The following is an 18,115-nucleotide window of genomic DNA, read 5'->3' on the forward strand; positions in this document are numbered from 1 at the left end:
GTTTGCATAATTACTATGCAAACTAATGGGAAAATGAGGTTATTTCAGATAGTGAGAAATGCCCTGAAAAGTTATTAGGTGACAACACTGAGTGTTGGGATGGAGGAGGGTGTTGGGCTGTGGACAGTGTGGTCAGGGAATGTCTCTCAGAGCAGGTGAAGTCTGAACTAAGCCCTCACGCTAAGGAGTCAGTCACATGAACATACTTTTCTGTTGATCTTAAGATTTTAGTTCTCAGGGAAAGTGCTTCATGCCTATCATTCAAAACGGAAATTCATCGCCTGTCTCTATGGAGACAATGTGCATGAATCACATAATCATCGCTGTATTAGTGCTGTGTGTCACACGCTCAAACGGTAAAGCAGCCATGCTTTTCAACCCAAAACTCAGAATGCGTGGTTTAACATGAGGCATGTAGGCTGGATGGGCTCTCTTGGATTCTCCAAAGCATGATTACTTTCACTGATAGACTTCAGTGGGATGGTCTGGGCACCTGACCCCCTGTTGATATGAGAAATGTGTGTCTGGTTTCTAAAAAGCAAAGTAACAGGTGTATTTTTGAATAAAACTGCTTGCGGTTTGGGAGCGTGTCTCTTTTCCCCAACCAGATTACAGCTTCTTCCCTCAGAGAAATGTCTGAGTATTACATTTTTAAAAAAATTTTACTTTATATTGGAGTATAGCCAACAATATATATACTACAATATGGACTTCCCTGGTGACTCAGGTGGTAAAGCGTCTGCCTGCAATGTGGGAGACCCGGGTTCAATCTCTGGGTCAGAAGATCTCCTGGAGAAGGAAATGGCAACCCACTCCAGTATTCGTGCCTGGAAAATCCCATGGACAGAGGAATCTGGTAGGCTACAGCCTATGGGGTCGCAAAGAGCTGGACACAACTGAGAGACTTCACTTTCACTTTCATAGCCAATAATAATACTGTGATAGTTTCAGGTGGACAGTAAAGGGACTCAGCCATAGGTATGCATGTATCTATTCTTCTGCCATGGGTTTCCCTTGTGGCCAGCTGGTAAAGAATCCACCTGCCATGTGGGAGACCTGGGTTTGATCCCTGGGTTGGGAAGATCCCCTGGAGAAGGGAAAGGCTACCCACTCCAGTATTCTGGCCTGGAGAATTCCATGGACTGTATAGCCCATGGGGTCACAAAGAGTTGGACACGACTGAGCGTCTTCCACTTTCACTTCTTTCATTCTCCCCCGTGAGTTTTATACATTTTTTCAATCCGTCAAAGCACCTACCAGAGTGCTGGAGAAACAGAGGTCTACGCGTTGTGTTCCTGTTAGTCGCTCAGTCGTGTCCAACTCTTTGCGATCCCAACAGGCTCCTCTGTCCATGGAATTCTCCAGGCAGAAATACTGGAGTGAGTTGTCGTTCCCTTCTCCAGGGGATCTTCCCTACCCAGAGATCAAACTTGGGTCTCCTGCATTGCAGGCAGATTCTTGACCGTCTGAGCCACGAGGGAAGCCCTCCAAACCACTGAGAGATGAATTTAAATGGAACTAAGTGTTTGATAAGGAGTGGTAAACGTATCACGATAAAAACTTAGACAATTGCTTGTTTGGGGTTTATTAATGAAGCTGTGCTTATAGGAGGTTCGTCTTAAATTTGCAACCTGCCCTTGACTTGGAAAGTCCTTGTCGTCCGTCCCTCTCGGGCTGAAGGCCGAGGTGTTGTTCACCCTCCTGCCGCACGGAGGCGCCAGGGGAAACCCCGCGCGGCGAGGATCGGCGGGTGGCGCCCGTCTTGGCCCGGGAGGGCCGGACTCCCACAATGCACCTTGCATCAACACGGCGCTGGGGGCGGCTGCCAGGAGGTGCTGGCGGGCCCCCCAGGAAACCCCGCACGCAGCCCGAGGCGTATTAGACGGGCCCCAGGTGGCAGCCATGGCGGAGCTGGCACCGGCTCGGGTAAGATTCCTTCCCGTGCGGGCCCGGGGGCGCGTTGGGGGTGGGGGAGCCCCTGGCCGGGGGCTGGGCTTCGAGGTGCGGCCCCGGCGGGGCTGGGCGTCGGTAGTCAGCGGCTGGCGCGGGTCCACGCTGACCTTCCCCCGAGGACCCCAGCGCCCTGCCCTCTCGCGGACGGTTCCCTCCGCGTCGGCCGTATCCCCGGCGTCTTCCTGAGAAACTTCGCCGAGGCTTGTTTCATGTTCTTGGATTTGCTACCGTCCCGACCTGTTTTCGTCGCGCCCTAAGAGAGCCCGTTTCTTGGCTGGTGAGGAGGCGCGGATGGGAAACCCTGAGTCCCTGTCATTGCCAGCGAACTTACCCCGTGTTCCGGGACCCCAGGACTCTGCTTCTGTGTGACCAGCTCGTTCTCGGCCTGATGGGGCTGCCCTCGTTCCTTTTGCCGTGCTCTCTCCTGCTGCAGACTCTGCACTGGTTTGCAGCCGCGCTGGTTGAAGTTAAGGCAGGGCTTTCTCTCCCTGGGGGGCAGGCGTTACCCTCACTGTGTAAGTTGCTGGCTTTTTGTCTGGGAAGCTGTCGATCTTTCCGTCTCCTCTCCCACATGTTCCCATTCAGGGAATGGCAAGACGTGAAGCTTGGGCACGGAGTCGGGAAACCGGGTTTTAGCCCGTAACTCAGCTTTCAGCTATCCAGTCTAGTGATTTTAGGTAACTGTGTTCACTGTAAGCTTCTGTTTCCTTAGCTGTAAATTGAGTGTTTGGCTAGTTACTAGATGATATGGTGGCTCAGACAGTAAAGAATCCGCCTGCAATGCAGAAGACCGAGGTTCTATCTCTGGGTCGGGAAGATCCCCTGGAGGAGGCCTTGGCAACCCACTCCAGTGTTCTGCCTGGAGAATCCCATGGACAGAGGATATTGGCGGGCTGTAGTCTATAAGGTCACAAAGACTAGAACAGGACTGAAGCGACTGAGTTTGCATCACACAAGGTTCTTGGCAGCTCTGACAGTCTTTATTATTACGAAGTGTTGGTTACTTTGATGATATGAGAGGATTTGCTGTAGAAAGGGCAGGTGGAGTTCAGTTGGTCTTCAGGGCAGCATTTCTTGATCTAAAGACACTTTCAGAATCATGTGAGAGGGCTATGGAGATCCTGTTGTGAAAATTTGACCGTGAGCTGGGTGCCTTGTATTTGATTCTTGTGGGAAGTTGGTAAGAACTGAGGGGAAGGATTGGGAGACTTAGTACAGTGTGTGTTTTCAATGAATTATAACAACAAGACACAGATGTTCATGATATCACTATATTTACCTTATTTGATTCCTTTAAGCTAAGGTGATCTAGTCAAAGACTTGCCTTTTTTCTCAAGACCATGTTATAATACTAAAGTTGGGCTGGAGGATACATTACTAACTTCCAGAATACCTCTTCCTAACTGGTCAGTGCAGTTTCCTACATGTCTTCAACAGATCTTGTTAAAAGGAAGTCTTGTCCTCCAAAATCCCCAAGTATGCTTTAATTAATTTATGGATCTATCAATGCAGAACATATTTAAATTGTTCTCAAGCATATTTCGTTTCTCGTCTTCAGATAAAAGATTCTGTAACTCTTGTTTGGCCAGTATGGCCAAAGGGTGCCCTGATGAAAACAACGAAAAATCCTGAGGTGAGGGAACAAATATATTTGAAATGTAGTTAGTAGAACATATGAAAGAGCCCAAAGACTAAGTGAAAGAGCAAGCTCTTCAGAGATAATAAGGATTTCTGAAGCCAACTTTGAGGACATTTACTGAACATTCACTGGTAGTGTTTATAACCTCAAGGGACATTGGAAAATAGGCAAAACTCAGAGCCTAAGATGGGAAGTCTCAGACGCCTTCAACTCCAGTCTCATAACATTGAAACTTCAAAGGGCAACCTTAAGGGTGAACTGGAAGTAAGCTCCCACCTCTAGGGAGTGATTGCAGAGAAAATCATGACAAACCTTGGTGCCAAGAGATGGGTACAAGGTGCCCCTTGAGAATTCATGTTGACTCTCCAGTGGGCTTATTGCCTGAATTCATATGACCTCAAATCTCTGAAGTATTCAACACTTAGCTCAGACTTCAAATAATTCTCATAGATAAAATCTAAGAAAAAATGAATTCCTAATAAAAGCTGTGCAAAAAGTAATGAAAAACTCTGAGAAAAAGCCAGTAAAATGAATGGACAAAAAATTAGTCATTCAGAGATTTCAGAGGTTGCAATTTCAGAAGAAAAACCTATTGGAATTCCAATAGGAAACACTCAGTCTGCACTGGAGGCCATGTATGATGAGTGGTTAATGGCCGAGGATATCATAGGACTGGTGCAAATACAAATACTTAGAAGCCCAGTAGATCCCAATCAGGATAAACATAAAGAAATCTCTACCTAGACACACGATAGTGAAGGTACAGAATACAATGCAGAGACAGTTCTTTAAAAAGATTGGCTTCAAATGAACCATTCTTAAGACTGATGAGGTTCATCTCGGCAACTCTGGAAGCCAACCAGCAGTAGACTGGCATCGTGGAAAGGCTAAAAGAAAATAACTATGTAGTCCCATATTTATACTTCTCAAAAGTGTCTTTTAAAAAAATGGTAAAATATTTTCAGACAGAACTGACAATTTGTTACTAGTATACTCATTAAAGGAATTCTAAAGAATGTACTTAAGGTACAAGGAAACTTATCCTAAGTGGAAAGTGATAATATAAGAAAATATGATGATCCATTAAAATGGGTAAATCTAAACAACTATTGTCTGAATGAAAGAGTAATAGTCTCTTGTGGGTTAAAAACAAAGATAGAGTAAATGCATGGCAGCATTGATATAAACAGTAGGAAGCTGCTGCTGCTGCTGCTGCGTCACTTCAGTCCTACTCTGTGTGACCCCATGGACGGCAGCTCACCAGACTCCCCCGTCCCTGGGATTCTCCAGGCAAGAACACTGGAGTGGGTTGCCATTTCCTTCTCCAGTGCAGGAAAGTGAAAAGTGAAAGTGAAGTCGCTCAGTGGACTCTTTGAGACCCCATGGACTGAAGCCTACCAGGCTCCTCTGTCCATGGAATTTTCCAGGCAAGAGTGCTAGAGTGGGTTGTCATTGCCTTCTCCAACGTTAGGAAGAGATGATCAAAATTCAGATATTTGAAGTCTTTGTAAGCAGTTTCTAGGATGGTTGCTAAAAGACTAGACATTGGCTATATAAGTTAAAATTCAAAAGGGGGAATAATAGAATAAGAAAAAAATCAGTCTAAAAGAAGGCAAGAAACGGGATGGGATAAATAGCACAAATAAGGTAAAAATAGATAAAAATAGACCAACAATTACAATGAATGGAAATGGACTAAGTGTTTTAGTTAAGAGGCAGAGATTGATCTCCCCATCTGGGTTAAAGTTTAGCAAATGGTTTATAAGAGATACAGCTAAAAGATAAAGCTATAGAAACAGTTGACTATAAAAGGATATGAAAACATGTACCAGGCTAATACTGATCGTGGGAAAATTGGGGACTTCCTTGGTGGTTCAGTGGTTAAAAATCCACTTACCAGTGCAGGGGACACGGGGTCAGCCCCAGTCTGGGCAGGTCCCACATGCCGTGGAGCAGCTGAGCTCATGTGCCACAGCCATTGAGCCCTTGAGCTGCAGCTCCTGGAGCTAGTGCTCCACACCAAGAGAAGCCCCCACTTGCTGCAGCTAGAGAAATCCCATGCACAGCGACAAAGACCCGGCGCAGCCAAAAATAAAATAATAAGCAGTATTTTTTTAAAAAGGAAAGTTGGCTTAACTGTATTAATATTGCTAGAGATAAAGGGCTACTACTGCTTTTATTATGGTAAAAGACTTAATTACCATCCTGATAGAATGTTTCTAATCCTATGTGCATCTAATTATATAGGCTCAAAATATATTGAACAAAAATTGATAGAACTACAAGGAAAATTCACTGTCATAGTAGAAATTTTAACATAACCTTAGTATTTTATGAATAAAAAACTAGTAAGGGTGTAGTGCATTCGATAGAGCTTTCTGAGATGATGGAAATATTCTCTGCCCTGTTCAGTAGAGTAGGAACAAAGTACATGTGGCTGTCAGGCACTTGCAATGTAGCTCAATAGCTGAGGAACTGAAGAACTCAGTTTTTAATTAAGTTTAATTAAATTTTAGCATCCGCATGTTTCTGGTGGCTGTTATTGTAGGGTAAGGGAGTTAAGAGAAGGCGAGGTTCGGAAAGAGAACGAGACCAGCATATTACAGGAACAGGTCACCTTTAATGAGGGGAGAAGGGGCAGCAGTCAGACCAGTGAGCTGCTGCACTTACCCAAGAAAAGAGTAAGTATATATAGGCATATATGTGGAAATCTGCTGTCTTGAGAAGGCCTGTTCTTCTCCAAGGTTGTTTGGAGTAGTTAGCTCTTAAACAGCTGGGGCAAGGAATTCTGGCTATCGGCCAGAGGCTGGACCAGCTGGGAGCTGGGCATAATCAACCTTAATGTCCATTTTTTTTCTTCCAGTGAGAGAATTCTTTTTTTTGCATAGATGGTGGGGAGGACCCAGAGGGGAGTTTTAACTCCAGGCTATTTTGAGCTGTGTAACTTTCCTTCAGTTATATTGTGCAGCATGAAGATAATAATTTTGTATCCACATAGCTATCAATATATAATTTCAGTGTTTAGAGAGATTAATGAAGAAAAAAGAGAGAAGGCAAAAATGCCCTATTAGAAATGCAAGTGTGTTCTAGTGGTTGATGCTGACTGCAGACTGGGACCTTAGGCAGAGCTGTTGAACAGAACATGACCATTACCACCAAGATCATCCCTGTCCATGTGGCTTGGGATTCTTCAGGTGATTCTAGCACGTGCCCATAATGTGCTCCACTTGACCTGGAGTGCGGTAGACCAAACTGTCCTTGACAAAGCCTCCTCTAGTTGCAGATTTGTGAGCAAAATACATGTTGTTGTCTTAAGCCACTATGTTTTAGAATTATTTATAATATAGCAATTGATGATTGGAACAGATACCTATGGAATATGTTTAAATAGCAAAAGATATTAAAAATGTTAGAAAAGGAGTAGGTAGTGTGAGTGGATTGAAACATTTTTATTCTAAAGATGTCATTTCTCAGATTTATCTATGAATTTGATGCAGTGCCAGACAAAATCTCTAAAGATATTTTTTTGTGAAACCTTTCAAACTTGTAGACTATCACCAGGCCAAAAATAATCACGATACTCCTGTGAAATAAGTAGGAGGACTTGTACCAGGTACCAATAATTATCAAAAAGCTGTGTCATTAAGACGGTAATTTTGGTAAAGCAGTAGAAAATTGACCCATAGAACAGAAGAGAGATGCCAGAGACAGACTGACTTCATGTATGAAAACTGGATTTATGACAGAGGTAACAGGTAAATGATGGGTTTTCAGTATATAGTATTAGATCTGTTGAATTCCCATGTGAAAGTTGAGGCTCGCACTGTACACAATACTGTCTCAATTCTGGTTGAGATAAATACTTAAATATGAAAGTCAAAACTATCAAGTGTTTAGAAGACAGGATCGTGTGGTACAGATGTTTTTTGCACACCTGACATGAAAGTTCAAACCAGAAGAGAATTAATACTGATAAACTCACCTACATTAAAACTTTATATTGAACAATAATAAAGAGAATTTTAAAATGAGGCACGAATAAGGGAAGTGATTTGTAATACATATAACTGATAGATTAGCATACAGAATCTACAAATTGTATCAGACAACCTCTTAAATACTTAGAGAAGTCAGATAACCCAAAAGATAAATGGACTAAAGACTTCAGCAGTGAAGGGGAAATTTGAATGGCCAGTAAACATTAAGGAAAGATGCCTGTCCCTTGCTAGTAATAACAAATACGAAGATGAAAGCCATAAAGAGATGTCATTTCAGATCTATAGAGGGACATGCACAAGGGTTTCCCTGGTGTCTCAGAAGGTAAAGAATCTGCCTGCAGTGCAAGAGACCTAGGTTCGATCCCTGGGTCCTGAAGGTCGCCTGGAGAAAGAAACGGCTTCCCAGTATTCTTGCCTGGAGAATTCCATCGACAGAGGAGCCTGGGGGCTACAGTCCATGGGGTCGCAAAGAGTCAGACACAGCTGAGCAACTATCACTTCCAGTTTGCTAGAGGGACACAAATGTTAGTTTGACAGTAACAAATGTTTCTGATATTGTGCAACAGCCAGAATACTTAGAGACTTCTGATGGGAGTGAAATTGGTACAACTACTTTGGAAACCATTTGGCATTATCTGTTTACGTTCAGGATGTGTATACACCCTATGAGCCAATAATTCCCTTCCTAGCACTATGCCCTTGGGAAACTTGCCCATCTCCACTAGAAGCCAGGCACAGTTCTATTCATCATAGTACTGTTTGTAGTGACAAAGATGAGGAAACATCAGTAGTGGGATGGAAAAGTAAAGTGAAGTCACGTGGTAGAATATTATACGGCAGTGAAAATGAATCAACGCCACCTGCAATGCCAAGTTGTTCCTGGAGTTGTAGAAGAGTAACTTGTTTATGTAAAATCCTAAAACATGGAAAATTAGAAGAATATATTTTTTGGAAACAAATATGGTAAAAAAAAATGAAAAAGGGCAGTTAATAGTAAAAAAACAAATTTGGGATAGTAGTTACTTCAGAGAGTTGCACGAAGGACTGGAAAGCTGATATACAGGTCACACACGTGCGTGCGTGCGTACCCTGCCGTGTTGTGCTTTGCTTTGCTGCACTTGACGGTGTTTCTTAGCAGTTGAAGTTTCTGGCAACTCTCTGTCAAGCAAGTCTGTCATCTGCCAGTTTTCCAACATATTTGCTCACCTCCTATCTCTGTGTCACGTTTTGGTGATTCTCAAAATATTTTAAACTTTTTCATTGTTATTACATTTGTTATGGTGATCAATGATCTTTGATGTTAATACTGCAGAAAGATTCCAGCTCCCTGGAGGCTCAGATGGTGGTTAGCATTTTTTATCAATAACCTACTTTTTAATTAAGGTATATACTGTTTTTTAGACATAACGCTATTACATTAGATTACAGAATAGTGTAAACATACCTTTTCATATGTACTAGAAAATCAGAAAATTCATTTGACTTGTCATACCTGCTTTATTGTGGTGGTTTGGAACTGAACCCACGGTATCGCCAAGGTATTCTCAGTGTGTGTGTACACATATGTGTTTAATTAAATAGCTTTTTTACCTGAATGCTGGTTACACAGAGATTTGTTGTCACTACTTTATATAATTTTCTGTATCATGTAAATGTTTTTTATCTGTTCAGTCGCCTGTCTCAGCGCTAGAAGCAGCCTTCAATACCATCTAGGCCAGCTGTGTCACGCATCACTTTAGAGTCTTGCTTAGTGTTTTACTCAAGCAGCGTGTAGGTTTCCTAAGAGCAGGAACTGTGTCTCATGGGTAGTGACTGTGGGTTTCAGACCATAGCTGCAGGCCCGGTGTATGATACATGATCTGACAGCAAGATACAATTTGCAAGCAGGACTGTCCCAGAAAATCCAGAAATATGTGCGTGTAAGTGTACTTTTTTAAAGATTTCTCGTTTCCTTCAGGAGTATTCTTATGTATGAAATCTAAGGAAAAAATTATAGAGAAGTATGTATTTAGTGAAAAAGTCAAACAAGCAATAGTTTATAATCAAAGATTAAAATCCCTCTCGCATCCTGAGGCTGACTTGTGTTAGTGTAGTTTGGTGAATGTCTTCCCACACCTTCCTGTGTGCTAAAAGAAACATAAACACTTAATCTTGTCTCTTCTTTAGGAAAATGAAGTCGTAATAAATGTATTTCCCTCAGAGTTGGCTTTTATCCTATCAGTGTATGATGAGCATTCTTCCAGGTCATACATGTAGGTCTCACTCATTCTTTTTAACGGCTGTGTAACACCATCTTTGTGCCACAGTTTATGTAGCCATCCTCCTCTTAATAGACATCTAGAGGGAGTCCCTTGTGGTCCAGCGGTTAGGACTTGGCACCGTCACCGTGTCCCTCGTCACTTCCGTCGTGTCTGGACTCTTTGCGACTCTGTGGACTGTAGCCTGCCAGGCTCCTCTGTTCATGGAATTCTCCAGGCAAGAATACTTGAATGAGTTGCCAGTTCCTATTTCAAGGGATCTTTCCGACCCAGGAATCGAACCTGCGTTTCTTGCATCTCCTGCACTGACAGGTAGATTCTTTACCCACTGAGCCACGTGGAGAGCTGGTCACTACTGTGGCCCAGGTTCAATCCGTGATCGGGCAACTATCCTGTAAGCCACTTGGTGCAGACAAAAAAAAGACATCGAGATTATTTCCAGGTTTTGGCTCTTCCGAAGAATGTTGCCAGTAATCAGTCATCTTTATGTGTATGTCGCTGAATAGTAATGTTTATTTTTGAAGAGTCCTTTAGTGGTGTCACTAGGTGAGAGGGTTTTTAAGGACCTTTTGGATATTTTCTTCCCTCAAAGTTTGTTCCAGGAATGTTACGAAGGTACCAGATTTACCACTTTATAGTCAGCTCTCCTTATTGTTCCCTTTCCCTCTCTTTCATATTTCTCAACCAGGTCGATGAAAAGTGATTTCACTTGGTTGTATCTGCGTTCGTGACTGCTAATATGGTTGTCTTTGCATTTGCTTACTGACCGCCTACATTTCCACTTTTGCAAATTGTTTATAGTCTGCAGTTTTATGTTTGGGTTATTTATCTTTTCTTCCCGATTCATATCCTGTTTACAAATATTCTCTTCCTGTTTGTTTCTAGACTCCGTTTATGGTATCTTTTATGATAGCTAACATTTTCTCCTTCCTTGATACTCTGTGTCCTATTTACTGAGACATAATTTACATACAGTAAAATTCACTCCTTAAGCATAACTGTAGTTCAGTGAGTTTTGAAAAATGTGTAGCCATCATATTACCAAGTTATAGGATATTGTCATCATCCCCAAAAGTACCCCCTAAGAAATTAATTTCCTCCACTCCAGTACTCTTGCCTGGAGAATCCCATGGGTGGAGGAGCCTGGTAGGCTGCAGTCCATGGGGTCACGAAGAGTTGGACACGACTGAGCGTCTTCACTTTCACTTTTCACTTTCATGCATTGGAGAAGGAAATGGCAACCCACTCCAGTGTTCTTGCCTGGAGAATCCCAGGGACGGGGGAGCCTGGTGGGCTGCCATCTGTGGGGTCACACAGAGTCGGACACGACTGAAGCGACTTAGCAGCAGCAGCAGCAGTCCCAGCCCCTGGCAACTGCTGGTCTCTTTGGTGTCTGTAGTTTTGCCTTCTCCTGAATGTCATGTAAGTGAATGCAGTATGTAGCATTTTGTGTCTGGTTTCGTTCACGTTTGTGATTTTGAGATTCATCCATGTTGTTACAGGCATCAGTAATTTGTCCCTTTTTAATTGCTGAGGAGGATTCTGATATAAGGTGGAGAAGGAAATGGCAGCCTGCTCCAGTATTCTTGCCTGCAGAATGCTATGGACAGAGAAGCCTGGTAGGCTACAGTCCGAGGGGTTGCAAAGAGTCGGACACGCTGAGTGACTAACACGAACCATTCTGATATAAGGTGTATCTTTCCTAGGCCTGCTGTTACAAAGGCCAGCCAGCTAGGTGGCCTAACCCAACAAATTGATTGTCTCTCAGCTCTGGAGGCTAGAAGTCTGCAATCCAGGGGCCCGCAGGGTTGGCTCTTTGCGAGGGCCGTGGGGCAGCGTCTGACCCCTGCTCTCCCCTGGTTTCTGGTGGCGCCCCTTGGCTGGTGGCAGCGTAACTCCTCTGCCTCCAGAGCTACGTGTTCGCCTGCTCCTGTGTGCCTTCCCTCATTTCTCCCCCATTCTTAGGGCGCCAGTCACTCTGGATTAGAGCCCACCCTCCTGACCTCATTTTAACTTGATAGGCGGTGAGACTATCTCCAAGTCAGATCACATTGTGAGGTGGGGGGTTAGGACTTCCTCCTGTCCTTTTGGGGGACATAATTCAACCCATAACGAATGAGTGGACCGCCGTTGGCTTGTTTATCCGTTCACCAGTTGATGGATATTCAAATTGTTTCTGTCATGATAATTTAAAACAAAAGAAAAGAGGAAGCTTGGCTTGCCTGCTCTTCTTAGCCTTTGAGGACATGGGAGAGGAGGGATGTTATTTCTCTGCTCAGATCCCAACCCACCTTCCTGTTTGGAAAACAGTGCTAGCAAGTAACACAGTGCAGGGCCACAGAAGGGAAAGAGATGCTGAAAAACTAGAGACTTAAGAACAGAATGTGTGGGGAAATGAATTTATCCAGTAATTGAATTTTTTGGTTTCATTTGTATTTTTCGTTTACATTAAACTTCTTTACATGTTTTTTAAGCGGGATATTTAAGCCTTTGGCTTAAATAGCTCAGTAACAAACTGAGTTGGTTACCTGGAGTAGGTCACGGCCAAATTTAAGTGTTCAGTTCTGTGCCATTGGTTGGCCTCATCTCATCCCCTCTTTCTCTAGACCATAAGCTCAGGCCCTGGCAGTTCTTCTAAAGCTATTTCCTTCCAATGTCTTGTTCTCCATGTCCTCATTATAGTTAGAGAAGCAGCCTTGAATAAAGTGTGTGCCATATAATAGAATATGAAGCTTTGGGGTTTAAGACTGCCATGAACACAGTGTGGGCAAGAGGACAGCTCAGAACACTTCCCAGGTGCTGGTTTTATTAGCTCTGAGCTTCAGCCGCTGTCAGGGACAGACCCTAAAAACGTGAAGCCTCGGGACAGTGCCAGAGGACTCAGTCCGGTCATTTAAGTAGATGTTTCCGAAGGACTCAGTTTTCACTCTCCTGGTTGGTAAGGTGCAAAGGTGGATGTGGTGAGTCTTGTAGGTGCTGCTAAGGAATTTTGTCTTGATTGTGGGGAGCCACCTGCAGGGCTGACGTGATCCACTGTGAAGTCTGGCAGGAATGTGGAGGTGAGAGTGGATGGAAATCACATCATTTATCGTAGCAGAGTATCACACAGACTCTATAATATCAAATAGAAAAAAAATGGCTTAAAGACATGAATACTGACAGTGGAAAGGCGTACTGAAGAGGCTGGCTGTGAAACGCAGGCAACAAGACACTTACAACACGATGGCAGCTTTGTTGAAGTATAAAATAAGTTAGAAGATGGGGGGCGGGGGGAACCTTGTAGGAAACCTACCAAGATCCCAACAGCCTATTTCTGGATGGTGATATTTTACATACATGTTAGTTTTTTCTTGTTACGGCATATACGTGTAATTTGAAGTATCAGAATATAAAGGCACATGCTTTTTAAACTAAAAAAAAATGTAAAAACGGGGTGCTGTAGCGTTCCTGGACCCCTTGTGTGTTTCTAACCTGTTGTTTGGAAGAGACGCTGACCGCCTGACCCTGCACCTGGTTCTTCAGCACAGGAGGAAACACTGCTCCAGCCCTCTGACTTCTTCCACGCCACCCCTGCAAGCACTGGAGAAAAGCCCCTACCTGGAGACCACAGAGATCTCGCTCTGGACTGTGGTGGCCGCCATCCAGGCTGTGGAGAAGAAGGTGGAGTCCCAGGCCGCCCGCCTGCTGACTCTGGAGGGGCGGACGGGAACAGCCGAGAAGAAGCTGGCCGACTGCGAGAAGACGGCCGTGGAGTTCGGGAACCAGCTGGAGGGCAAGTGGGCCGTGCTGGGGACCCTGCTGCAGGAGTACGGGCTGCTGCAGAGGCGGCTGGAGAACGTGGAGAACCTGCTGAGGAACAGGAACTTCTGGGTCCTGCGGCTGCCCCCGGGCAGCAAGGGCGAGGCCCCCAAGGTAAGCCCGATTCTCAGGGGCTGGCTTTTCCTTTGTATCTTTGATCGGAGGCCCTCACTGTGTGACATTTGTGACTCCAGGTGTCCAGGTCACTTGAAAATGACGGCGTCTGCTTTTCGGAACAGGAGTGGGAGAACCTGGAGGACTGGCAGAAGGAGCTCTACGCCAGCGTGATGAAGAGCAACTATGAGGCTCTGGCCTCTCTGAGTAGGTAGCGGTTTCTTCCCTAGACCTCGCCCTCAGACATCCTGCACTTCCTGACCGAGGCGCTTGTGACCCGGGCTACACCTGGGGTTCTCGTGGCTGTGGGTCCTCTCTTGGCCTCCGCTGCGTTGAGTAATGGGAATCTCAGGCCCTCGGTTTAGGAAGACTCTTGGGAAGGTTTTGTATTCATGTAGTCAGTTCTTGATAGTGTTTATACTAATAGATAAGATGTCATCATATGCGTTAGAGTGTAACACAGCTAGGATACCTCAAGCTGTTTTTAATACTTAGGACGGCTTGACAAGAAGTCCATTGTTACCTGGGATGGGCAGGCAGCAGGGACTCACCAGTGTTTCTTGGCATTTATCTGGAATTACAGCCAGTCCTGTGGTTTGAAAGTTCATGCTGTGTTGATTAGAAGTGCTGCTTTGATAGATGTTCGTCTTTATAGGTAAAATAATAAACGCATTTTGTTTGGTTCTAAACTCCTTTAGAACCGAGGTCCGTGGAGGCTTGTCCAGAAGGCTGCTGTGACCGGAGCGGAGGGAGGGAGAGGGAAGGGGCAAATGGTCAGAGAGGAGTCTGTGACCTTGGCTGGGTCACTGGTGCTGGTGGCTGTTGCCTTGTCTGTCCCAGTGGGGACAGCAGTCCTGACCTTGCCTTGCAGGGCTGTGGCCCAGATGAAGTTAGAGCCCTGGAAAGGAGCCCCCGACCGTGGGAGGTGGGGGTGGTGTGGGGAGGAAAGCAGGGAGCTCTGGGGCCTGGCCCCCAGCGCCTGAGAAGGAACGTGAAGGCAGCCGTTAGCCGAGTGGCTCCTTCGAATTGGCCATGACTTTCTGAATTGTCCGAAACTGCTCGGGAAAAGTGACGGTGAATCTTCTGAAGTTTTACTGTCAGCTCCTTGACCTCGGTTGCCTTGTTCACTGGCAAATGACCAGTCCTGTCTTCTGGGCTCACACTGTGCCCTTTCCAACCCAGAGGTGCTTGGCCAGCCCGAAGGAGAAATGGAGTTGGGTGCAGAGATGCCGGGTGACTTGGAGGAGGAAGAGTCTCGTGATGTCCACCCAGGTGAGTGGCTCCAGAATATTCCAGCCCCGTCCCGTCCCCTGCAGCCTGTTGTGAGCTTTACCACCACCAGACTGCCCCATGCTGATCGGCAGTCACCTTGTCCGGCGTTGTTTGTTCTAAACTCCTTTATGGTTGTCGTCAGGTCACCTCTTACACGTGGCTCTTACCTCCTTCACTACTGCGGGGAGTCCTTAAGACTCGCGGCCGCCTCGCCTTTCCGTGTGCCGTACAGGGTGGGGTGCCTAATAGACCGGAGTCAGAACCCGGCGGAGACTGAGAGCAGGGTGGGTCAGAGCTGCAGGAGTGAGGCTCGCTGGGTAAGAGGCAGGAGAAGCCACCGGGAACCAGGTCATCTGGGGAGAGTCTGCAGGAAGAACGGAGCTGGATGTGTGGATTTCTAAGGTACAGGTTTAGGTGTGTGTTTGTTTTATTATTCACATTTATTATTTTAACACTCTTAACACTTAAAGTAGCTTATACCTGTGTTTATCTAGCCATTTTCTACAGAGGTTGAAAGCAGATCTGTGGACAAGCTTGGAGAATATGACAGTGTCCTGTAAGCACACCGTGTTCAGAGTCCAGCCAGCACGTCTCTCCCTGAGCACAGTCTAGTTTTTCAGGCCTTGCAAGCCGCTCAGTCTCCTCTTTTAGACTGTCCCGGTTCCCTTGGTCCTGGGGTACTCTGATTTGAGCCCTTCTGAAGCTGGCCAAGGCGCGTTTAGCTCTGAGACAACCTAGACTGTGCTCTCTTTTGTGGCTCTCCTTTCTCTCGGCAGCCGAGGAGGTCGTGGCCAAGCAGGAGACGCGGTACACGCAGGACAGCTCCGCGGACCTTCCCGGAAAGTGCTTGGGCTTTGCCGACGAGCAGGCTCTCCGGAGCCCGGAGCAGGCTGAGCTCTGGGATGGGCAGGGCAGTTCCATCCTCTTGGAGTCAGGTCCTGGGGACACTCGTCTGCAGGAGCCCACCGAGGATGGGAGAGACCCTGGCAGCGGCAGAACTCTGGGCTGCACCCCGAAGCGCAAGTGTCACAAGCAGCTGCAGCCGGGTCGGGAATGTGGGCAAGGCCTGCAGCTGAGAAGGGACAGCACTGGGCCCTGCGGATGTCCCGAGTGCGAGACCCCACACCCGCGGACGCCCTCGGAGCCAGAGGCGAGCCCCCGGCCCCGGCCCCAGCTTAAGCCGCTGGCCCGGAAGGCGCAGCCGCTCCAGTGCGACGCGTGCGCGACGAGCTTCCGCTGCCGGATGAGTCTGCTGACCCACCAGCGCTGCCACCTGCAGGCCGCCGCCCGGGCCGGCCGCCCGGCCCAGGAGCGGTTCTCACCCAACAGCCTGGTCGCCCTGCCCGGCCACATCCCCTGGAAGAGGAGCCGGGGCTCCCTCCTCTGCGGTTACTGCGGCAAGAACTTCAGCCACCCATCGGACCTGGTGCGGCACCAGCGCATCCACACGGGCGAGCGGCCCTACAGCTGCCCCGAGTGCGAGAAGAGCTTTGTGCAGAAGCAGCACCTCCTGCAGCACCAGAAGATCCACCAGCGGGAGCGGGGCGGGCCAGCCCTGCAGCCCGCCAGGCCCAGCGGCCTGCTCTAGGGGTGCCAGCCCCTCACCCAGTGGAGGGGGGGGTGGGGGGAGCTGGCACTGTCCCCCAAAAGACACTGCAGAGTCGGGCACTGACATCTTCCTGAGGGGGCTCTCTTTGGTTTGCTTTTGTGACCGGGCGCCAGGCCGAGCCCAGAGGCTGTCCTGAAATCCAGGGGAGGCAGGGAGCCTGGGCCAGGCCTCTCCTGCTGTCTCTGGTTTTCCCGTTGGAGCCAAAAGTCTCAGGCTGGGGGTGGCTGTCTGACCCTGCCGGGCTAGTGACCTCTCCCAGCCTCTGGGTCTTCCCAGGGATTGAGTCGGACCAGAGGAGTGAGCAGGCATGTGGGAGCACAGCCCCGTGGGTCCTCCTCTTCCGTGGTCTGATTCCTGACAAGTGGAGGAGGTAATTAAAGGGAACTGCTTACCCTGCTCTGAAGAACCTTTTTTGGGGGAGGGTTGGGGGGATTAGATTTTAGTTTATGAAGAAAGCCTGGCGCTCTTTAACTTTTCAGAGTCGTAGAAGTTGTTCCTAACAGGGACCTGGCTTGCCCTCCAGGAGGGAGTCACTCATAGGCTCGCTCAGCCCACTCAGGTTCAGTCAAGCCAGAGGCCGGGACGCAGTGCTGAGCACCCTGTCGTGGGGGTCCTGGGCTCTCCAGGGGGCCTAATCAACCACAAGGGACAGCGTGGTGAGGGAGCCCCCAGAGCCCCTGCTGGGTGTGAAGGGTCCAGGAAAGGAGCTGGGGTATGGCTGCTCCTGCACGGGCGGCTCCTCCCTGCCCTTCCAGTCCGTCCCCGCTGTGGTTCCACAGCCTCCCGGGGTGGAGAGCTCCGTTTTCACTTCGGTGGTTCAGCTTGTTCCCGTGCAGTGGTCCCTTGAGTTGGTCCAAGTTACACCAGTTGTTTGTTGAGGTTGTTCAGATCACACACACTCCACAGTTGTTCTGGGCCTGACTTCCTGAGAAGATGGAGAAAAAGCACCGTGTCCCTTAGGGGTGTTGGATGCCTGCCCCCTGTTGTGTGGGGGAGGTGGGAGCAGGCTCCTGGGTCCTGTGTGAGTGTCCCCTTTGATGATTTGCAGTTGGCCTAGAATAAAACTTGCTACTGGCAAAAAAAAAAAGAAGTGCTCCTGTTTGATGTCTTTCTCCATTTGTCGAGAATTCCCTCCTACAGCCAGGGTGAAGGCCTAGTGGCATAGCCTGGCCTGCACCTTCCTTAAACCTGGGCAGCAGAGAGGAGGGCACGCAGGGGATACTCACCAGTATCTGTGGTGGTCGAGGGCTGCAGACAGGCCGAGTGTCTGAGTCGTGGGAGGTGGGCGATAGGGAGGGCAGGTGAAATGCCGTGGTACACGAGGAGTCTTGGGGAGACAGGAGTGTTGGCTTAGGTGTCCACATAGCCGTGTGGGTCCATCTTAAGTACTTGGTGCTGATGGGAAATGTAAGAAATTGAATGAGATCTGTAACACAGTACTATTTCAGTAAATGAAAAATGTGTGTGTATGTGT

At 47.3% G+C, this 18,115-nt stretch overlaps 1 protein-coding gene across 1 annotated transcript; it reads left to right on the plus strand.

Moving 5' to 3' along the window:
* Positions 1 to 1,770: 1,770 nt before the first annotated feature.
* Positions 1,771 to 17,728, plus strand: ZNF212 (zinc finger protein 212). The gene is made up of 5 exons (XM_069587042.1): positions 1,771 to 1,926; positions 13,371 to 13,760; positions 13,841 to 13,967; positions 14,943 to 15,032; positions 15,809 to 17,728. Exons 1-5 carry the CDS (start codon positions 1,903 to 1,905, stop codon positions 16,618 to 16,620), a joined length of 1,443 nt encoding a protein of 480 aa, XP_069443143.1. The 5' UTR covers positions 1,771 to 1,902; the 3' UTR covers positions 16,621 to 17,728.
* The last annotated feature ends 387 nt before the right edge of the window (positions 17,729 to 18,115 follow it).

Source organism: Ovis canadensis, chromosome 4, assembly GCF_042477335.2.
Source record: "Ovis canadensis isolate MfBH-ARS-UI-01 breed Bighorn chromosome 4, ARS-UI_OviCan_v2, whole genome shotgun sequence".
Lineage (NCBI taxonomy): Eukaryota > Metazoa > Chordata > Mammalia > Artiodactyla > Bovidae > Ovis > Ovis canadensis.

Coding starts and splice junctions, on each gene's coding strand:
- ZNF212 (XM_069587042.1), top strand. CDS start 1,903: ATGGCGGAGCTGGCACCGGCTCGG. Junction 13,761..13,840: donor GCAAGGGCGAGGCCCCCAAG/GTAAGCCCGATT, acceptor TTGTGACTCCAG/GTGTCCAGGTCACTTGAAAA. Junction 15,033..15,808: donor GTCTCGTGATGTCCACCCAG/GTGAGTGGCTCC, acceptor TTCTCTCGGCAG/CCGAGGAGGTCGTGGCCAAG.